The 20733-nt window shown below is 48.1% G+C and overlaps 7 protein-coding genes across 7 annotated transcripts; 5 read left to right on the top strand and 2 right to left on the bottom strand.

Annotated features, from left to right (window-relative positions):
• Positions 1-295: 295 nt before the first annotated feature.
• On the bottom strand, positions 296-2145 carry An05g02480 (uncharacterized protein; the record flags this gene model as incomplete). The annotated part of the gene is made up of 3 exons (XM_059747974.1): positions 296-1365; positions 1458-1523; positions 1590-2145. The coding sequence occupies 3 exons, from the start codon at positions 2143-2145 to the stop codon at positions 296-298; spliced, it is 1692 nt and encodes a 563-aa protein (XP_059603748.1).
• Positions 2146-2635: 490 nt separating this feature from the next.
• Positions 2636-7935, bottom strand: An05g02470 (uncharacterized protein; the record flags this gene model as incomplete). Its single annotated transcript, XM_059747973.1, has 12 exons — positions 2636-2852; positions 2940-3392; positions 3497-4144; positions 4454-4709; positions 4776-5117; positions 5177-5342; positions 5404-6095; positions 6209-6442; positions 6496-6775; positions 6828-7057; positions 7101-7665; positions 7720-7935. The coding sequence occupies 12 exons, from the start codon at positions 7933-7935 to the stop codon at positions 2636-2638; spliced, it is 4299 nt and encodes a 1432-aa protein (XP_059603747.1).
• Positions 7936-8640: 705 nt separating this feature from the next.
• Positions 8641-10266, top strand: An05g02460 (uncharacterized protein; the record flags this gene model as incomplete). Its single annotated transcript, XM_001390777.1, has 2 exons — positions 8641-8709; positions 8761-10266. The coding sequence occupies 2 exons, from the start codon at positions 8641-8643 to the stop codon at positions 10264-10266; spliced, it is 1575 nt and encodes a 524-aa protein (XP_001390814.1).
• Positions 10267-12109: 1843 nt separating this feature from the next.
• Positions 12110-14203, top strand: An05g02450 (uncharacterized protein; the record flags this gene model as incomplete). The annotated part of the gene is made up of 6 exons (XM_059747972.1): positions 12110-12234; positions 12322-12418; positions 12479-12521; positions 12605-12729; positions 12771-13044; positions 13116-14203. The coding sequence occupies 6 exons, from the start codon at positions 12110-12112 to the stop codon at positions 14201-14203; spliced, it is 1752 nt and encodes a 583-aa protein (XP_059603746.1).
• Positions 14204-16772: 2569 nt separating this feature from the next.
• pgaC (polygalacturonase III precursor pgaC-Aspergillus niger) lies at positions 16773-18111 on the top strand (the record flags this gene model as incomplete). Its single annotated transcript, XM_001390775.1, has 4 exons — positions 16773-17039; positions 17115-17540; positions 17597-17726; positions 17780-18111. 4 exons carry the CDS (start codon positions 16773-16775, stop codon positions 18109-18111), a joined length of 1155 nt encoding a protein of 384 aa, XP_001390812.1.
• A 271-nt stretch (positions 18112-18382) lies between these two features.
• Positions 18383-18857, top strand: An05g02430 (hypothetical protein; the record flags this gene model as incomplete). Its single annotated transcript, XM_059747971.1, has 2 exons — positions 18383-18496; positions 18561-18857. The coding sequence occupies 2 exons, from the start codon at positions 18383-18385 to the stop codon at positions 18855-18857; spliced, it is 411 nt and encodes a 136-aa protein (XP_059603745.1).
• Positions 18858-19316: 459 nt separating this feature from the next.
• Positions 19317-20664, top strand: An05g02420 (uncharacterized protein; the record flags this gene model as incomplete). The annotated part of the gene is made up of 5 exons (XM_001390773.1): positions 19317-19463; positions 19519-19623; positions 19681-20078; positions 20141-20205; positions 20261-20664. The coding sequence occupies 5 exons, from the start codon at positions 19317-19319 to the stop codon at positions 20662-20664; spliced, it is 1119 nt and encodes a 372-aa protein (XP_001390810.1).
• Between the last annotated feature and the right edge of the window lie 69 nt (positions 20665-20733).

The raw sequence follows: 20733 nt of genomic DNA, 5'->3' as shown, positions 1-20733 counted from the left end.
TTTGACATTCTGCATGTCTTGCTCCGCGTGCTGTATCATCGCCAGGTTATGCTCCTAATATTTGCTACTAGTAGTTTGATCCACGACACTTTCACTATGAAGAGAGATTTATCATCAAGTTGAAGAGTTCAATTCACGTTTCTATATCTTACTAGGAGTGGACTACAGGACATTACATTTGCCTGGTGGTGATGAATAGCCTGCTTATGCTACTCCTAGTTGTGATTAAGCCCATAAAGTGTCCGTAAAATATGTGGGCATTCTGAAGATACCATGTTGAGGATCATGTGGTGTGTCACAACTGATCGGCTTTCTGTAACCGCAGCGGGGGCAGGTGCGACCCAGGTGATATGGCTTTCGGATCGGCAGCTTCAAAGTCGTCTTCCTCGAGCAGGTATTCATAGACCTCCCATGCTTGTACTTGCACTCGGTTAGAGAAGGCAAGAACTTTTCCATCTGCAGCAATGGCTTGTGCACGAACACTTTGCAGTGCAAAGGGTACATGATGAACAGTCTCAAATCCCTGTCGTGTCGCAGTTGTCTCAAATTCTTCGTTCCGAACATCTTCGCTCCACCCAATCGGCAAGCTGTCCCTGGTGTCCACCTGGAACTGAAGCCGCCATTCGGCCGTCTCTGTATCCCCATTCCACGATAAGTATATATCTGTTCCACCGTTGCCCCCATGGGCCCCACGTCGCTGAAAGGCTACCACAGCGGGCTCCTCACTGGAAATCCCTGTCCAATTTGCCCGGAAGGCCCGATAATTCTGCACGTCGCCGCGGCTGAGCGGTCGGGAGTCCAGATAAGCATGGTAGAGAGGTTCTCCATCGGACGAAAATTCGGTTACCGCTCCCTCTGAGCCCCAGTTTATGAACACATTACCATTAGGAAGGGTTTGGAGTGATCCTTGTGACTTTACGAGCAGTAAATCAGGAGGAATAAACGAGGACTCGAGGGCTGCGTGGCGATTATGATGATCCAATTTGAGGATTTTGCCGCGGGAGTAGGGATAAATCTGTACTTCCTTGTCACCACCACCGCCACTTTCAGAGCCGTATACGGCATTGTCAAATAGCGTTATTGTTGTCACACCGCTATTATCGACCTGATTAAGCAACCGGGCATGATGCTGAAAGCCAAACTCTACTTCAGGGCCCAGGGTGAAGTCGGATCGTGACCCTCCTAATCGCCAGATAACACTGCCATCTGTGCTGTTAATCTTGTAAACGGTGCTGGCATGACGTGCAGACACAAGGTAGTGACCGTCAATGCCCTTGGTTACTGAGTTGATGTGAAAATAATCCCAAGCAGTAGAGCTATTGTGGCCAATCCCCGCTTGATCCTTGGGAAGTGGAAGAGCAGATTCTGGGACAAGCGAAGGCGTTAATATTGGCACAAAGAAATTCTTTCTGATGTGGAGGAATTCACTGTGAACCAAAAGATGGGAGACAACTTACCCTCCGGGCCAATATGATCCAGGCTTCGCCATTCGAACAACACTTTGCCATCACTGATGTCCAACTCTGTGTGATATAATGAGCCTTGTCGTGTTCCACAGAACATTGCGGACCATGCTAGATAGAGCTAACCTTGAAATATCGCGTTAACAATCCAATGTTGCCGTCGGTCGGATGTGTAATTGCTCAGATCTCGCACTTCCGGGTGATGAATCTGGATCAGTGCTGTCGATTCGTTCAAGATCTCGAACTCATGTTTATCGGAGAGCAGATGATTACCCGCTCGGAGCTCTTTGATCGTCTCATACCGCTGATTCAGGAGCACATGATGGCCATGACCATGGCCATAAAGTCCATTGTGGGCACCTTCGAAAGCGGCTAAAACATCCTGACCATTCCATCGCGCGGCCTGAAAGTTCCCTGTCCAGGTAGAGAAGTAGGTGTACCCGGACCAGACTAGGTCGCCGTTGTCGCTGAAAATGTACGCACCAGGCTGCTGTGGTGCTCGATGTGCCGGCTCGGAAACGGCATTGAATGGGGCGATGAATATGTATCCTTGTTCTAGCCCATGGGTCGGAGGAATGGTGATATTGAGACGGGGTGGGGACAGATCAGGTCTCGATTTATACCTATTGTTGGCGATGGCTACATGGCTAAACAATATGAGCCCCAAGCATACCCATGGCATGCGCAGGACAGTAGGTGACAACATGACTAAAGGCTTTTTGTAAAGTACACTGGGAGGCGGCTGTGACACTGGCCTCCCTTAAGTAGTGCCACACAGGGCTAAGCTAACCCAATCACCTCATCCGCCCTAAAATGAGATGGCCTACCGGGGGATCTGATCGCCAACCAACCTTGCATCTACCGCAGCCCCATGAATACCACTTCTTCCTATACCGTGTTACTTCAAGTAACAGAAAGCCTGAGGGGACTAGCATCAGAAATAAATTCATAGTTGCATTGATAAAACATTACTCTGCATCCTAATGTGTCCCTGTCGCAGACTATGCATTGAAGGTCTTCGAAACTCAACAGGAGCGTTAGATTTGAAAGATACTACGTTTTTCTCTATGACTGGTTTATGTAACACACGCAAAAATAAGTAGAAGGATCTTGATCTATCGGCTGGAAACGGTTTATCCACATGCATTGGGTGATGTGCCCAATGCAGTGGGTCAATTTTGGCTAGAAGTATACAGAGCCCGAAACCTGGTCTCTTGTGACAGCAATGACTCAGGACGGTCAAACTCCACAAGTACCCCATCCTCAAAGAGCGCAATCTTATCAAAGGCGGATATATTTTCGTACCGGTGCACAATTGAAAGAATGGTACAATCATTGAAATGACTAGCAACAATGCGTTCCATGAGCGATTGTGTAGCGGCATCGACTCTAGAACCATTAGTTAAGTTGTATAAGCATTCCGTCTAGATGGCTACAACAAGGGAAGAACTTTTTAAAGAAATGTGGCTAACATACCGACCCATGGCTTCATCAAGGATTAGAATCCTGCTCCTCCTCGCCATAGCGCGCGCAAGTGCCATCAACTGTCCTTGCCCGGCTGACCATAAACCCGGTTCTAGTTCAGCATCCAGTCCACCCATGTTCTGAACAATAGCAGATAAATGGGTGGCTTTTAGGACGCCTTCCAGGGCGGCTTCCGACAGTGCCTCATCAGGATCGATGTTGAGCCGGATGGTTCCGGGCAGAAAACAAGGGTCCTGGGGTACGACGCTCAGACGCTTGAGAATGTCCTCTGAACAGACATTGCTGAGGTCGACCCCGTCAATTTGAACGGAGCCGCTTTGTATGGGAAGCAACCCACCAAGACAGAGCACAAGCGATGACTTGCCGCTTCCAGAGCGTCCGCAAATGGCAACTTTATCTCCTGGTTTAATGTGCATTGAAACTGATTTGAGAACAGGGTGGGATCTGTAATTTGCAAGTCAGGCGTCCATGCTTGGTGGGCCGTCCTAGCGCCGGGCCACACATTGGATTGAACGATATGCGAGAGTGCAGGACAAGTGGTTACATACCTGTAAGCTGCAACGACATTAACGAATTCGATTGCCCCCTGACTGGGCCACGTAACCTTCTCATGCATGGAAAACGAGGAGTCAGCATCGGAATGTTTACTCTGCGCTTCTGACGGCACGGTCTCCGCGAAGGTTTTGATCCGGGAGACTGCCCCGAGACATGATTCGGTCAGTGACCAGAATTTGAGTAAGCGTGCCAAAGACTGCGTAAAGCTCATGAGGGTTACAATCGCTGTTCCAGATGACCCGGAATCAAAAGAATCCCTGCTAAAGACGATGAGGATCATGAGAAGAACAACCAGTCCACATGCTAAAAGGTCCATAGCGAGCGTTAACCATTGTTGGATCATGAATAGGGTATAGACGCATTTCTGTGAATCATCCACGAAAAGGAGGTTATTTCTCTCAAGCCATTGTTGTCGACGAAAGGCACGGATGGTAGATACACCGCTCAGTGTCTCAGAAAGATGCTGATACAATGGAGCCTTGGTCTCGATGCTGAGGAGGCGTACTTGTCGAGACGTTCGGAGGTAGTACCTCTGAAGGAAGTAGCATACTATTAGAAGAGGCGGAACTGTCAGGGACATATAGTTCGCTACGACGAACAATATGATCATCTTTAGCAAACAAGCACCCAGCGCTTCATCACTTGGAGTGTTAACATTTGAGTATATTCGGACAAATTGGAACCGCAATGAATACAATCACCTTAACATACCTTTCGTTGTGTTAATGGCGGCCAGTGGTAAGGTCATGTCAGTAAGCTCCAGGTCCTGGTTGAAACTGGAAGTGCAATCGTTTGATCAGTAGCGGCAACTCTAGGGGTGTTTAACTGGTAGGGTTACCGATTCAAGATGTCGCCTGAGTTAGCCTCACTGAGCCAGAAGAGCGGAGCACTGGCTACTAGTCAGCGAGTTGTTTATTGTCTTTGAAGGCACATTATATGCAGAAGAGTACTATACTGTAAAAGTGGTCTTAGCATGGATAGATGTAGACGTTGTGCAGTGTTGGATATCATATGAAGAAGGTAAATCCTGTAGCCGGTTATTGTCCTGTAAGTCATACCAAGTGGATAGACTGAGAATATACCATGAGCTGGCAGCGCCGATAATGACAGCGCCAAGCCCAAGGGCAATAAAAACGCCTAAGTACATCCAATGTGCACCGTTTGGGCTTTCCGTACTGGCGTCTGACCACCACTTGAGCCAGAGTGCTGGAAATGCTCAGTTAGCTTCAATTCCAGTGATACGTCGGTCTGGGAGCTAGAGGCTGGTCTCACTTGAAAAGTTTTGGGAGAACGCGAAGACAAGGACTAGAACTATGTAAAGAATCGAAAGCCCCAAACCTGCAGACTTCAGGTAATATAAGTAAACGGAGCGATCTTTGACCGGCCGCGAGACGGTCTGCTTGGAATCCGGCGCAGTGTCATCAGAGGATACCTCCGCATCCACGGATTGAGAGGCCTGCCGTTCTGGAGAGGCCGGTCGTGATTCAAACTCGTGGTCATCTGGAAAAGACGTTTGATGACCGGAAGAGAGTTTTGAAGAGGCAGACGGCTTGTATCTCGCCACTGTACCCTCTTCCAAAATATAAACATCATCTACAAAAGCCGTTACTTTGGCTAAAGAAATGGTTTAACCTAGTCAGCAGACACAAGACTGTCGTTGTCTAGGAACTCACCATTGTGCGTTGATAGGATAACAGTAATGCCTTTGCAACGCAGGTAACCCTTACGCCTGTCCAGTAGCCTTTCACAGATTTTATTAATATTTGCAGCATCGAGTCCGCTAAAGATATCGTCGAGGACTACCATCTCGCAGCCAGAATACACTGCACGAGCAAGCGCCTAAGTCAATATGCTGTTGTTAGCGAAGGCAACACCTCAATGGCATAAAGCAGCAGCATACCAGGCGTTGTTTCTGTCCTCCACTGAGCATACATCCCTGCCCTCCGATTCTAGTCAAGTCCTTTTCCGGCAGAGCTTCAACGTTTTCGGCCAAACAGCACATCCATAGTACGTGGTGGTACCACTCCGGCTCAAAGTTTAGCGGATCGACGATGTTACCGCGGACACTGGTATCCACTAGCCAGGGAGTCTGAGCGCAGTATGCAATGGGCACAGGGTGTACGGACACCCGACCTCTACTAACAACAGTTTCGCCCAGTACAGTCTCCAGTAGCAGTGTCTTACCAGAGCCTATCGGCCCCATGATCGCAGCAAAGGAGCCTCTTGGCACGCTCAAATTGATACCGTAGAGCATATCGCATCCTGAAGGTTCCCACCTTATGAAAGCATCTCTGCAATCTATAATGTTTCCCTCATCCATGATAGAGCTATCACCACGCTCATTTTCAACTAAAACCGTTTTTGATGAACGGTGTACGGCGATATAGTCTTGGATTCGAGTAAAAGAGCCCAGGCACTGAACGATGGCCGGTAACGTCTGTATGAAGGTCCAGACTGGCATCGTAATGAGTGTCATTAGAGACAGTGCCGTGAATGCCTGCGAGGAATTTAATGAGTAATCTTTTGTTGTGAAGGAGATTATCGTAAACAATGTGAATGAGGCTGCCGGAGCAGCGAGCCACGGGAAGCTGGCTGTGGAGGACATGTCAGCAGAGCGCTTTTGCAACCAAACCAGAAGCTGGAAGGCTAATAGGAAGCGAATGGCGAGAAAATGAAGTGATCCCCGACAAAGGCAAGGCGCTTACAGATGAGGACTTCCCAAAATATAAGTGATCGAAATTTACGCGAAGTGGCAATTTCGGTAGAACGAAAACCAGCGATGACTTCCTCCACTCGATTACAAAGACCAAGTACTTTCAACGATTTTATGCTGCTTAGGGCTTGCCTAGTAGCATGTATTCTGAGCTCGACTTTAGCAATCCACGCGCGCTGAGCCCTATTCTTGGATTTCGAGACTTTTATTATCATTGATATACATGCTGTTGAAGGATCAGACACAAAACCATCATGATAACAAATTGGAAGTACATACCCAGAGAAAGGATGACAGGCATGAGGCACGACACCGCAAGCTGGCGTTCTAATAGCCACAGTGCCAGTCCAATGTCGATTGGGGATGCCCATATCTCGTGTATATCACGCAGGCTAGTTGAAATGCGCTCCACATCTGTCCCCATCAGTGTGATAGCCGTGTCGGTGCCCATCTCCCCAGACCGCCGTTTGAGAGTCTGTGCATAGATCGTCGCAAGAAGACTACCACGAATACTGATGATGAACCGATACGTCTGTCGACTGTAAAATGCAGTGGATACCTGCGAGTTGTTAAAAATGTTTCTATAGGAATCGCGAGCACTATCCACTTACAGCAATACCAAAATATACAATCCCTGAAGCCGCTATTAACCCATACCCCTTGTTCCTTGTCTCTGGAGTTTCCGGAAGTGCAGCGTATGTAGTAATTTTATCGACCAACAGGGGCTGCATAATGGTAAACGCCGAAAGGCAAAGTCGAGGGATAACTGCACTGAAGAAGGCCATCTTGTACGTTTGTAATAATGTGATTGGCAGTTGATTTCTTTTGGAATGGTCGACTACTAGACAGGATCATCAGCTTTGACATTCATTCACAGCGCGTACAAGGATCATCTATGGCTTGGTGAGTAAGCATACCATTTCCCCAAGACCTCTGTAATCGCTTCATTAGTCTCATGCTCGCCAGCTCTAGGGCAACAGGGGGGACATCCGATAAGCCCAAGGGACGGGTGAACCCTTGCTGCAATACTGGCAGAACCCATATTAACAATCCCAAGCCCCAAAGACTACTTGTCTCCTCGGCGGTTGGCTGTCGGCATCTGGTTGTTATCAGAGAATGTTCTTTTTTTAGGGACTCTGCGATGAGCACAGTAATATGAACGGCGAGCACAGTACTGCATAGAGCTGTTGCACTCGACGAGTTAGATGCCAACCAGAACGAGCGGATAAAGACACCATCAAATAGCACTACCAGGAATAGATAGACGTTAATTAGAAGTGGTGGCCGCAGTGTCCGATTATACTCCAAGTATGATAGACATAGTGCTACACAGGTTCCAAAAGCTCGCAACAATTGGGCCGCCAAGCTAGCCTGGGTCTTGAGAACAGCTATCTGTTGACGAAGCACAAGGAGAGCGACCTCGCTTGCAAACAGAATTAGATACAATGTCTGCATCTTTTAGTAGGAGACTCTATATCGCCAGATCTGAAATTTAACACTGACCGAAGTCCAAGCAACCCTATATGTCCTGATAATTATGTTCGACCTTCCAACCAACTGCAACACTCGGATGATGCCCAAGATGATGAAGACGGCAGAAGGAACACAAGCAAGAAAGACATCCTCGAAGAACAAGGTGAAATCGAATGATCGACATTGGCTGTCCACCACGGGGCCAAAGGAGGTATCGCTAGCCCGGCACAGGCTTTGACTGGTCATGGTGACAACTGCTAGAATTGGATTGTTAGGCATGTAGGATGAGGTTGCAGTAAATAGTCCCAGGCTCAGGTCGCGGCGATGTTCCGACTTCGGCGCTCAACACTTGCCGGTCAAGTGAGGCTATGATGGTCACTAGGCTATCTCAGCCTTGATCTACTTACAAGCTTACGCAGATCTTCGATCCTGAAAAGGTAACTGCTCATGTGCCCCAATGTTCTGCTCTTCAGATCTGTGGGCTGACTATTGCGCAATCATCCTTCAGGGTTTGCAACAAACTAAGGCCGTATCCGCGGTAGGGCCCGCGGGCGGAGCGGCACGATCGCAGCCAATCATGCCCTAAATGGAATGCTTTAGTGACAGGGCTTATATGGGGGCGATTTTTCGGCGACACCGATCTAGAACTTGAATAAGGGTGTCGCCCAACATAAGCATTTGCAACTGTGAGAGTCATGCTGACAGCAAAGGGGAACATGCAGGGGGGATAACGCCATTGGAATAAGCGATCTCGTCATGTTCCTGAGGATCGCCGATCGGTCGAATTCACGGTTAGACTCATGTTTTCGACGGAGCGACACACGGGGAGGATAAACCGGCAAGTACAGAATGCCTGAACTACTTAAGGACAACGAGCGTCAGCCGAATGATGCTATCCAGTGTCCACATATCTTATGAGTATCCATTGTGATTTAGTAACAGGACCAAAATATGCCTCACTCAGAAACCCCTCAAGAGCAAACGATTGCCAGTGCCGACGTGACGAGCGGCGCTCAGGGCGTACGTATACGTATACATTAGTTTCAGAGAGTATGCTAATATCCAAACCAGCAACAAACCCAGATTCGGGTCCTAGTCGCCTGCCCTCGTTCGGGCTCCACACTCTTCATGCGTATCTTTCGCGAACTCCCTCGTTGTGCGGTTACGAGTCGCTTGATTCTGCAAGGCAACTACCACAAATTCAGCGACCAAACTCTAGCTCGAATAAAGCCCGACTACACCATCTTCTCTCATCCAGAAGCCCATCCCGTCTACCACCAAGCGGTGTCGGAAGGCTTTACCACTCTGGTCACGAAAGAGGAATTGGGTCACGAGTTCTTCAAGGGTGAATGCGACTTCAACATCCTGCCCAATCGAGCAGCCTACGAGATGACGCGGCCCGCGTTTCTTGTCCGGGACCCAGTGCGCGTCTTTGATAGCTGGAAAAATATGGGCTGGGGCGACCTATACAGCTTTTTCATTTGCTATCGTTCACTTTTCAGAATGCTCAATGCTAGCCCAGCACCACAAGTTGTCCTGTATGAGCAATTGGTGGCCGACCCCAGAGACACAGTAATCGCACTGGCACAGTACTGGGGCATCGCATACGATGAAGGCTGTTTGGAATTTAGGCAGCCGTTTGGGGATTACCTATTCAACGGTGACCGAGAACAATCGATCTATCAGGGTGCCGTTCCTGCCGGCCTCTTCAACCGCGTCAAGTCCCACACTCATGTTGAAGACTTCCAGGGCCATGGTCTGCTATCCGCACTGGAAATTGAACATATCGAAGCCGAAGTAGGCGGCCTGTACCTTGAGGCTTATGGCTCACAGCTAGACCCCATTTCAAGTCTTCTCTTCAAAAAGACGTGGTTTGGTTTCGATCTAGATGACACACTGCACGAGTTTCGCAAGGCGTCTGCCCATGCATCCCAATCAGTCTTCGCGGCAATTCGAGTCAACCATCCCGAGACCAAAGACACAATTGACGATCTCCAGGCGACCTATCGTGACATCCTTCGGTCAAATTCTTCAAATGCGTTCACAGATGGAAAGTCATCCGAAGATTACCGCAGTGATAGATTTCAACGTTTGCTCGAAGCCCACGGGCATGAGCCTTCCCGGGTAGAAGTGGAAGAGCTGTTGGCAATATACAAAAGCAGTCTCCGTGCCGCCCTGACACTGAAGGCTGGGGCACTTCGTCTCCTACAGAAGCTCAAGTCCCATGGGAAGAAAGTTATTATAATCACCGAGGGTCCACAAGATGCACAGGAATGGACGGTGTCAGAGCTTGGGTTACAGCCATTCATAGATATCCTCGTCACCACCAATGAGGTCGGAGTGTCCAAGGTGGATGGTCTATTTTCCGCTGTTCTGGAAAAACATAGCATCGTCCCAACTGACATGGTCTATGTTGGGGATAGCGAACAGCGTGACATCGGACCAGCACGGGCTGCAGGGATGGATACTGTCTTGTATGACGAGAAGAGCAACTGTCGGCTTCGAGACCCTCACAGCCTGCGGCTAAACTCACTCCCAAAATTAGAGTACCTCATGGGCCGTCATGAAGGTGCCTAATATATCGGGTCTGGGCAGTCGGTACTGACCAAAAGGATCTTTGGGGTTAATAGATTACTTATATGGACAGCATATCGGTAGAGATTGGGAGTGCTTGCTGTAAAATGTGTGCATCTTGGATCTCGGGTCTCTTTCAGATCACCCTCAGGCAACAGCTGTGGGTAGCTTTGGCTCACTAGCTAGCTGCTTTTCTTCAATCATTGCTAGCATGTGTAGATTGAAGAGGCAAGGAAAGTAAAGAAAAGGAAATTGAGGGACGTAAGGTACTAATTCAAGTGCTTGTTAGCATAACGGTTGAGGCCATATTTGAGAGACGGTGAGCGGGGCATATGGCAGGTGGATCTGTTGAAGATACAGAGATAGGTAGAAATTCAATTCGAAAATGCACACTTTCTTCGAAAATTCTGTAACATGGAGACTATTTGGCCAGTCCATTCGGTTTGTGGCAACCTGCCGGCATTATTTTAGACAAGACTTCAAAGCAGTGCTCACGAATTTTCTCGGAGTTGACTGACATACCAGCGTCCCATGTGTCACATATTCAACCATTCCAACATCGAAAATAAAATCACGAGTACAATAAAGATCAGTATTTATCGAGGAATTGAGGACATAAGCTGCAACATCGCCGGTATCTCAATGCATCTTTAGGCTCAGGGACACATTATCACATAGTCGGCCCATGTTTGCTCCAGTTCGTGATTGGCGCGCATATGCCAAAACCATTCATAACCAGAAGCCGGTGACACGAAGTCAGCGAGAGGAGAAGCTGTTCATAATATCCAAGCTGTTTTAGGTGGGTGAGTGGCGGATTTCTCTAACATTATTCTCAGTCTAATTAACTTAACTAGCTAGGCTGAATAAACATTAGTCTAGATATATCTTAGCTATATCCAGTTTGAGGTAAATGTATAAGATAGATTTCATTGTCAAAGGTGATGATAATAATTTATTATTTTTTATTAGTAGGGTTTCAGCTATAAGAATGATGTTGATCTAACTATTACTCTGATTGCAGGTAAGAATAACTGACCTGGCCATCGGGTGTCTTATACGGGGTCTCTCACTAATGGTCCATTTGTCCGTGGCGTAATCAGGGTAGTATGGTGTGTATTTTTCTGCTCTCCAATCGGTAATCCCGATATCAGTACAGTGCCTGATTGGGTGATGCTACTAGTTCCCATTACATGACCTCGATGCAGAAAATAGGTCTAGATAACTGGAAGCTATTGGCGGGCAGAAGGTGGCTGGAGCTCCAGATGATTCAGAAAGAGGGGTTTATCGCGGCTTTAGACAAGCCAACACTTAGCCCAAGGTATGAAGCAAATCCCGATATGACTACATACATGCAAGGACGGACACCAGTCACTATCAAAAAGATGGCCCCATCCCTAATAATATGAGGTGGTACAGACCTTTTCTGTGAGAGGGAGGGGTTTATGTGGGGGGAATGCATACTAGCTGCAGCTTCGGAGAGAGAACCAGATCTCATTGGTCAGCCACATCCACATGCAGGCATTCCTTGGAAGGGACGCTGCACTACGTATTAGTGTGATATATCTTGCAGAATTCCATTTGCGGGCTCCATGTGTGGGTGTTCAGGTATCAACTGCCTGCCTCTATCGGGGACCAGGCGTTTCCTCGGCACGCGGAAAAGTACCATTCAAAGGCTATAAAAGCCCTAGTCAACACTCCTATGCATGAATGCTATATCATTTTGTTCTACTGATATCTTTTGAAACATCTATATTGGATTTGATTTCTTCAGTCACATATTAATGATCTAGATATATATCTTGTGTCTCCGACACTACAGCGCACTCGTAAATTGTGTCAAGCTGCCATGGCCGTTCCGCAAAGCTGCACTGTGCTGGTCATTGGGGGAGGCCCAGCTGGCTCATATGCAGCAGCAGCCTTGGCTCGCGAAGGGTTCGAGACAGTCTTACTGGAGGCAGACAAATTTCCCAGGTTAGTGGTCATACTGGGTACCCTGGAATAATCAGTCTTACCCTACGGAGTAGGTTGCTGTCCGTTGGCTCATTTCATGTGTGATAGGTATCATATCGGCGAAAGCACTCTTCCCTCCCTGCGCCACTTCTTTAAGTTTATAGACTTTTACGATACCTTCGATGCTCACGGGTTTTACCACAAGGTACTTGATTGCTGCCCTGTTTCCTTGCATTGTGAGTTAACAAGCTACCGCTACCCATAGGACGGCGCGGTTTTCCGACTCGCACAAGCTCAGCCCGATGCCTGTAAGTTTATTCCTGCTCTTCCTCCCATATATTTGCCCCTCTATTGTATATATATTTCCTTGAATATGCTAATGCCTGCCAAGATACCGACTTTCTTGAGGCAGGCGGTCCTGATGCATATGCCTGGAACTTGATACGATCCGAATCCGACGACCTACTCTTTAGACACGCCGGCACTTGCGGTGCTCACATTTTTGACGAAACCAAGGTCGACACAATTCAATTTGAATCACACATTGGTGAATTGAGCCTGAGCCGGATAGAGCTAGTAACGGGGAATTGAATCCCGGCCGCCCTGTGTCTGTCACCTGGGTCCGCAAAGACGGCAGTTCTGGATCCATCGCCTTGAAGTACCTCGTAGACGCTAGCGGGAGGAATGGCATACTGAGCACGAAGTACCTGAAAAACCGGAAGTTTAACGATAATTTCAAAAACGTTGCTAATTGGGCTTACTGGAAGACTGACAACTTATACGGTCTCGGGACGCACATGGAAGGTTCGCCGTACTTTGAGGCATTGGACGGTAAGTTCGTGAAAGAATCCACCTTCACCAATATGCTTATATGTCGGCCCTTTTTGCTAAACAATAAACAGACGCCAGTGGCTGGGCTTGGTTTATGCCACTACACGATGGCACTCGCTCCGTGGGAGTTGTTCAAGACCAGAAAATTGCGACTGAACAGAAGCGACAGCTCGGACGTCCCTCAAGCTTGGACTTTTATAAGCAATGCGTCGAAAAGGCGCCCAGAACTAGGAAGCTCCTCTCGGGAGCGGAGATAGTCACCAATGTCAGAGCGGCCTCGGATTGGTCCTATACCGCGTCAACTTATCACATACCAAATGCACGCATCTGCGGAGACGCCGGCAGTTTTATTGACCCCTTGTTTTCCTCGGGTGTCCATCTGGCTGTGACAGGAGGTCTCTCAGCGGCAGCTACGATTGCAGCCTCGATCAGGGGCGACTGTGATGAGCAGACGGCTGGGTCGTGGCACACCAAGAAAACGGTTGAGAGCTATACTCGATTCTTCTTGGCAGTTAGCAGTGCTACAAAACAGATCCGTGAACAGTATGAGCCTATTATCCAGGACATGGAGGAGGAAGGGTTCCAAAGAGCCTTTGATCTTCTGAGACCTAGTACGGACCTCCTGAAGCACTTCATTTTAGCTCCAGTTTTAGTTCTTCAGTTAACCAAAATCCTTTGTGTTTCAGTCATCCAAGGTACCGTCGACGCGGATAATACAGGGAAGATCTCCTACACCGAAATCTCCAAGGCACTCGAATTCTGCTTTAGGGCTTTCACATATGTCCCGCCAGAAAAGAAAGACGCACTGTTCGAGAAACTGAAGAACCTCGGTGTTGAATCTGGTAAAAGCGACGCAAAAGAGGCAAAGGCACTTGATGATATAGAAAAGCATCTTACAAGGGATGAGCTACAGGTATTGGAAATTCTACGAAGTAGGCGCATGATTCGTGAAGACCCCTTTGAGATGGATAGCTTCACCCTCGACACTATCGACGGATTGGCGCCGAACTTAGTACGTGGTAAATTGGGACTCGTTAAGGCTAATCAGGCCAAAATTGACAAAGCTCACTTCTTTTCGCCGCGATTTTTGGACGGTAAGGCCCCGGGGATTAGGGATGAGAGCATTTTTCTGCCCACGTCAAGGGTTCGGCTTGGTTGATCAATCATCCATATAAATGGAATGCGATGCAGCTCGCCAGCCGCATTATCGGCCTGAAAGATGCACTTCATATTCAGATTCCCACACAATGGCTATCTCTCTACTTCCTTATGCGTTTCCATTCCATATAAATAGGTCAGCAGGATCGTGCATCTAGCATCGAGACTGCCATTCCCATTCTTACATATAATGAACTGGTTATTTTACCTAAGCCACGTGGATATAATAAATTTAAGATGTGCTCTATTCGAGTAGCATATCCCAGGAATTGTGTGGAGCCCTAACTCCTACTTAGCTTTTGACCAAGCATCTCCTTTATACAGTAGTTCAGTATCAATGTATTATTTCTTTGCTATCTTAGTACTAATATCAGGTCTCCAAGAAATCCACTGCTTAGAAGGGAACAACCCGACCGTACACTGGCGGGCAAGTGAAGGTCTAAAAATCCATTAACTGCTGGATAGATACTTATTCCTTACATTTTGTAGTCTTTATACGGATGTATCACTGTTCTGTCATACATTGACATTTGTAGAGATGTTGTGCCAACAATCGTCCAAGCCTATGATAACATACTTTTCTGAGGGTTTGAGTGATTTGACGATCATTTGCATATTGAAAGAGTCTAAAATATAAACATAATAAGAATATCGACTGCTAGGTCGTCTCTGTTACTGCATATGATATGAAAGTCTTCTCAGATAATAATCCTGGATCATATGGTCACAGTGGCTAATAGTCAGGTCATATCACAAGAAACGAAATTATGATCTCTTCTTTTAACTAGACAATGAGATTAAAAGAATCTCCATACAAGCACACCATAGGCTTTATAGGTAAAATCTAACAGCCAATTTTTTCGAGTTCTTCATTCCCACTATTTATTTACTCTGATTACTTTGACCTTGGAATTGTTGAGTTTAAGGTAAATCAATACACGGTTAATTTCATTACTTTGATTAATATGTTTTATAATGGGAGTTCTCAATCGGTGTTGCTAACAGGAAGCCCAAGCCACTTTAGATATAAGCAATTGGCCGAGAACAAGCGCCTCAAGAGGCCTGCTTACCACGCCCATTGAGTCTCTTTGATTGTACCTGGAAGGCATTGATGAAATGTCTGACGAGAAAGGGGCACTCATGCGGAAGTTAACATGTAGCTAACCATATTTTTCGAACATCGAGTGACCACATGCCCGTTTTTCTGAGGCTCATTTGATAGGGTGCAACCACACCCCTAGAACAGTTTACGTGCGAATGATAAAGCACATGGTTTGGTTAGGAAATTAATGAGGCTGACTGAAATTTCAAGTTCTTCTGACCACAACTTCTCGGACTCTTATTGCTCCAGCAATTTTGGGGGCCAGTGCGTCCTGGTAGTCGCAACTCGCAGAAAGCAAATTTTGAAGCTGCGCGCACCCATTTCCTCAAGCTCGACGGACACCCTAGCATTCTTAGTATAATACCCGATGTAGATTCGACATCGAAAGGATAAGGAACGAAAAGAAGGGGCAAAAAATGAGAAGAAAAGAACCGAAATAAACCAGACGAATAGCAGGGTCTGTAATCAAAATATGGGAGAGGTGCCGCAATTACCCCGTAGTGGACTTTATTATGATCACTCCACTTCCCGAGTACTTCGAAAAGGATAATACCATTGTAACAAGCGAACCTGCTTGGTGTGAGCCAGTTTATTAGATAGCAATTGGAGGGTTTGGAATCTGCTATCGAGACACGCGAGGTTCTGCAGAAGTTATTTTTGCAGCATCACCTGCACTAGACCTGCACGGGTAATGTAGTCCGACCTGGCCTGTGTCCTCTGGACATGGGCGTACCGGACAACTTGATTCGTGCCCTCATGGCCCCGTTACGAGCCCCCTAACGGACGTCCGCTAGCATCCGCACCTGCCATGGCTGAAACTTTGCCCCTGACCTAGTCCATTTCATTTTATATAATGCTGATGAGATATGGTTCTTGCACAACTATGCTTTTCCTCGGTCGGTGCGTAATGTATAGTTCGTGGGTGGTAAGGAAATTCACCGACAGCAACTCCCAGCATAACATGGAGAAGAACCGATGAATGAGCAGCGACAAACATGGTACCACAATTCTTGAATAAGCATTTAGACTCCGGCTTGGTTTTTTCCGTTGCATTGGCGCTGGTGTTGTTCCTGCGCACGGTGCAACCGTTATCTCCACCAATGATTACCTGCAGAAAGCCCATGGCTGCAACCACCCAGCCGACTTGAGTCCACCTAACAGCATACTCAGCATACTCGATGCTGGGAATTACTTCAGGTATGGTCGGCTGAATATGCAGTCGATTTCCGGCGCCAGGAACAGTCCGGCCCCCTCACCACGGACATAGACCCGCCACCAAAACGTCGATAGCGGCCTCGCTTCGTCAACGACCATTTTGCCCACCCCTGACACCCAGGAAAGACGTCTTCCAATAACAATATAAAAGGGCGAGTCTTGTCCTCTCACTTTCCGTCTTTCGAGTATGCCTTGCCAGTTCCCAACTTGACTTGAGACCTCCCATTTCGGTCATTTGTCACCCGCTATAAGAATGGTCCGTCAGCTTATCCTGATCAGCAGTCTGCTGGCAGCTGTTGCTGTGCGCGCGGCGCCTGCCGATCCGGCTCATCCCATGGTTACGGAAGCGCCTGACGTCAATTTGGTTGAAAAGAGGGCGACTACTTGCACCTTCTCGGGCTCCGAAGGTGCATCCAAGGCCAGCAAGTCGAAAACCTCTTGCTCCACAATCTACCTGTCCGACGTGGCCGTCCCATCTGGCACAACCCTTGATCTCTCTGACCTGAATGATGGAACCCACGTACGTTCCCCGGGTGATTCATGTCTTATTCTCACACCCAATCGCGTCAATAGTACTGGCTGACAGATGTACTAGGTGATCTTCCAGGGAGAAACCACTTTTGGATACGAGGAATGGGAAGGGCCTCTTGTGCGTGTTTCTGGAACTGATATCACGGTCGAGGGGGAGAGCGACGCGGTGCTCAATGGCGATGGCAGCCGCTGGTGGGATGGAGAGGGTGGCAATGGTGGTAAAACAAAGCCCAAGTTCTTCTATGCCCATGACTTGACCTCTTCCACCATCAAGAGCATCTACATCGAGAACTCTCCTGTGCAGGTGTTCAGCATCGATGGCTCCACTGATCTTACCATGACTGATATCACGGTGGATAACACGGATGGTGACACGGACGACCTCGCCGCCAATACGGATGGCTTCGACATCGGGGAAAGCACCTATATCACGATCACAGGTGCCGAAATCTACAACCAAGATGACTGCGTTGCCATCAATTCTGGAGAGGTATGCGTCCCCTGGCACTGATTGAGAGGAGAGGCGCCTTGCTGACGATCTGGTAGAACATTTATTTCAGTGCCAGTGTGTGTTCTGGTGGTCACGGCCTGTCTATTGGCTCTGTTGGTGGTCGGGATGATAACACTGTCAAGAACGTGACGTTTTATGATGTCAATGTTCTCAAGTCCCAGCAAGGTAAGGGAAAGCATTTGAACCATCCGTTTGCCGTCCTCTAACGTATGCTTTAGCAATCCGTATCAAGACCATCTACGGCGACACTGGCTCCGTCAGCGAAGTCACTTACCATGAGATTGCCTTTTCGGACGCTACTGATTACGGCATTGTCATTGAGCAGAACTATGATGACACCTCCAAGACCCCTACTACCGGGGTACCGATCACGGATTTTGTGCTCGAGAACATCGTTGGAACGTGTGAAGATGATGATTGTACCGAAGTATACATTGCCTGCGGTGATGGCAGCTGCTCGGATTGGACTTGGACTGGCGTGAGCGTGACTGGCGGCAGTGTCAGTGACGACTGCCTTAATGTTCCCTCCGGGATTAGCTGCGATTTGTAGGCCGTTGTGATTGGGGGAGATGTTCCCGGGTACTCTGGTCGTTCGTTTAGCCAGCCCTTTCTGTTGAGTGGCCTGTTCTTCTATACTGTCGATTGTGTGTGAGATTACTACCTTGCCCGAGGAAAGAGCAGTGCATCCTATCTTTTATTCTTTGCCGGTCGGGGTTGGCCTACTAGTACATTGTACCCGAAGAGTCAACGGTGAAAGTAAAGGGCTTACAGAATTAGTCCAGGAGCAAAGACAACTTTTATCAGAGCGCATCGGTCACGTCATGTTGAAAGTATTGATCAATGAAGATAACCTTGGAGTGTCAAGAGGTGCCAATTATAGCGACTTAGTACACAATAGGGTCAAGGAGAGTGACTGTTGTGACTTGGCTAGCGTGGTACATGGCCGAGCATCTCTGGTTCCGCAATCCCCTTAATCTTCTCTCGGCCTTCTTCTGATAGGTCACTGTTCATCCGACTGTGTGTGTAGTGTGGACAATGCCCAGACCTGATTACCAAGTAGAGTGCCATTGCGGACAAAGCATTGACGATCGGAAGAATGTAGAGGCCGGCTGTTTCTATCCCCGTCGGCAAATCCCGAGTGGCAATCACATGCCATGTCCGTGCACGGACTGTGACGCTATGGACCCGTTGTTCATGTCCCATGCTCCCACGGAACAAGACCCTGTGAACTTGGCAAGTGGGGGAATTAACTCATCTGCTTGCCGCTATGAGGCAGTCTTCAAGAAGATCAACTAATCTCGTAGGGCGTAATCCCCATCGACCAGACCGAAGCAAGAGATATCCGCTGTTTATACATATATATATATATCTGTCTATCTCCCTTTCTTTTTCCGCGGAGTGCGATATTATTATTACTTCGTATCCTCAAGAGATTGTTATGGTTCGATAATGAATCATCGAGCTTTGCGTAACCATGGAAAGCATTGCTTGTATAGGAATTCCCAGCCAATAGTATGATCCATTAGCCAAGCCGGGATCTTGGTTCCGAGGGCCGCAAAACCATGGTTGCAGGATCTTGGGGCAATCTAGGGGCAAGATATCTTTCTCCAGTATCGCTCCTGCTCACGGCTTCCTTCATGACCTTAAGCCGTTCCTGCATCATCCCAGGCTATGAAGGATAGTCAACACCATATGCATGGATTGACATCAGGTTGAACAGTGAGCGACCCAGGCAGCCCCAAATACTCGCCGCCCATGACGGTCAACCGCAATGCCGCCGTCCGCGCCATCCCCGCAGTATTTCTCGCTGTAACTTCAATCACGGTCCTGCTCCGTTGCTATGTCCGCCTAAGGCTTGTAAAGGCGTTTGGGTGGGATGATGGCCTCATGGTCCTAGCCATGGTATGGCTCAATCTTGTGACAGCAGATGAGATAGACAAGACTGACATCGTCACAGGCAGTCTATGCCATGTTCTGTGGCGTCATGATTGGAGGTAGTTTATACGGTACAGGAAAACATTTCGCTGACTTGACTGCAAGCCACCGAGTTACTGCAATGGAGGTGTGTTTCGTTCTTCCTTCTCGGCTCACAGTGCCTGGCAACTGACAACCTACTCAGTACTGGTGGCTCTGCGAGATCGGGTACTGCTTTTCGTCCATCTTCTGCAAATGTTCGATATGCATCTTTCTGGCTCGCATAACCATCAAGCGACCGCATCTCGCATTCCTCTACATCATCATGACATGCACCGTCCTCATCGGTCTTGTCCTAATGTTTACCCTCTTGCTGCAATGTCGTCCTGTCTCTTACTTCTGGACCAGGGTGGCCTTCGATCCCAATGATGAGGGGACCTGCGTGAACACCGAAGTGGTTATTGCCCTGACCTATGCATACAGCGGAGTTGCTGCGTGCTGTGATCTAGCGGTTGGGATTGTTCCTTTCTTCATTATTCGGAGGTTGAACATGCCATGGCGTAGAAAAGTGGCAGCGATAGGCATCTGCAGTATCAGTTGCATGTGGGTAGCCCGATCAATTTATCTCCCATCTTTTCCAGGTTCACTGACTGATCTGTCGACAGTGCGTGCTGTGCGGTGATTGTTCGCATTCCGTATGTGCCCACATTTGCCGACCAGGACTTTCTTTGTATGTTTCGTACTCCCTCTGCTTTACGCAAGCATCTCGTATTAACTGAATATAGACGCGACTTACGAGGTGGCTGTCTGGTCCAATGTTGAGGTTGGCCTGGGGATTTTTGCGGGTAGTCTGGCCACCCTGCATCCGTTACTGAAGCTGCTTCGTACCGCCTTCACCAAACCTGGGTTGAAGCGGTTAAGTTCACGCAGCTCGTCGGGGCCCACGGCTCCCAAGCCCGACTTTGTTTCTGTATCTTCTTACCCATCACCGTCCGTGTCCTTATTCCGACCGGGCAACGTGATGAACACGACCACCACCATCCAGGCAGACGGGGAATGGACGGCCGACCCTGATTCTTGTTCACCCAGAGCCAGCCGCGACACTGGCATGCGTACAAATGACATTCTCATCCAACAGACGTTTAACCTGAACACCGGGTGGGAATCCAGGAACAGCAGTGTTGCATGATAGATACATGTGAAAATTCTGTTGCCATGAATGTGGATATTTATTAGCATAGACTATATCACCAGCTAC

Source organism: Aspergillus niger, assembly GCF_000002855.4.
Source record: "Aspergillus niger supercontig An05".
Classification (NCBI taxonomy): Eukaryota; Fungi; Ascomycota; class Eurotiomycetes; order Eurotiales; family Aspergillaceae; genus Aspergillus; species Aspergillus niger.
This window is presented reverse-complemented; position numbering and strand designations above follow the sequence as displayed.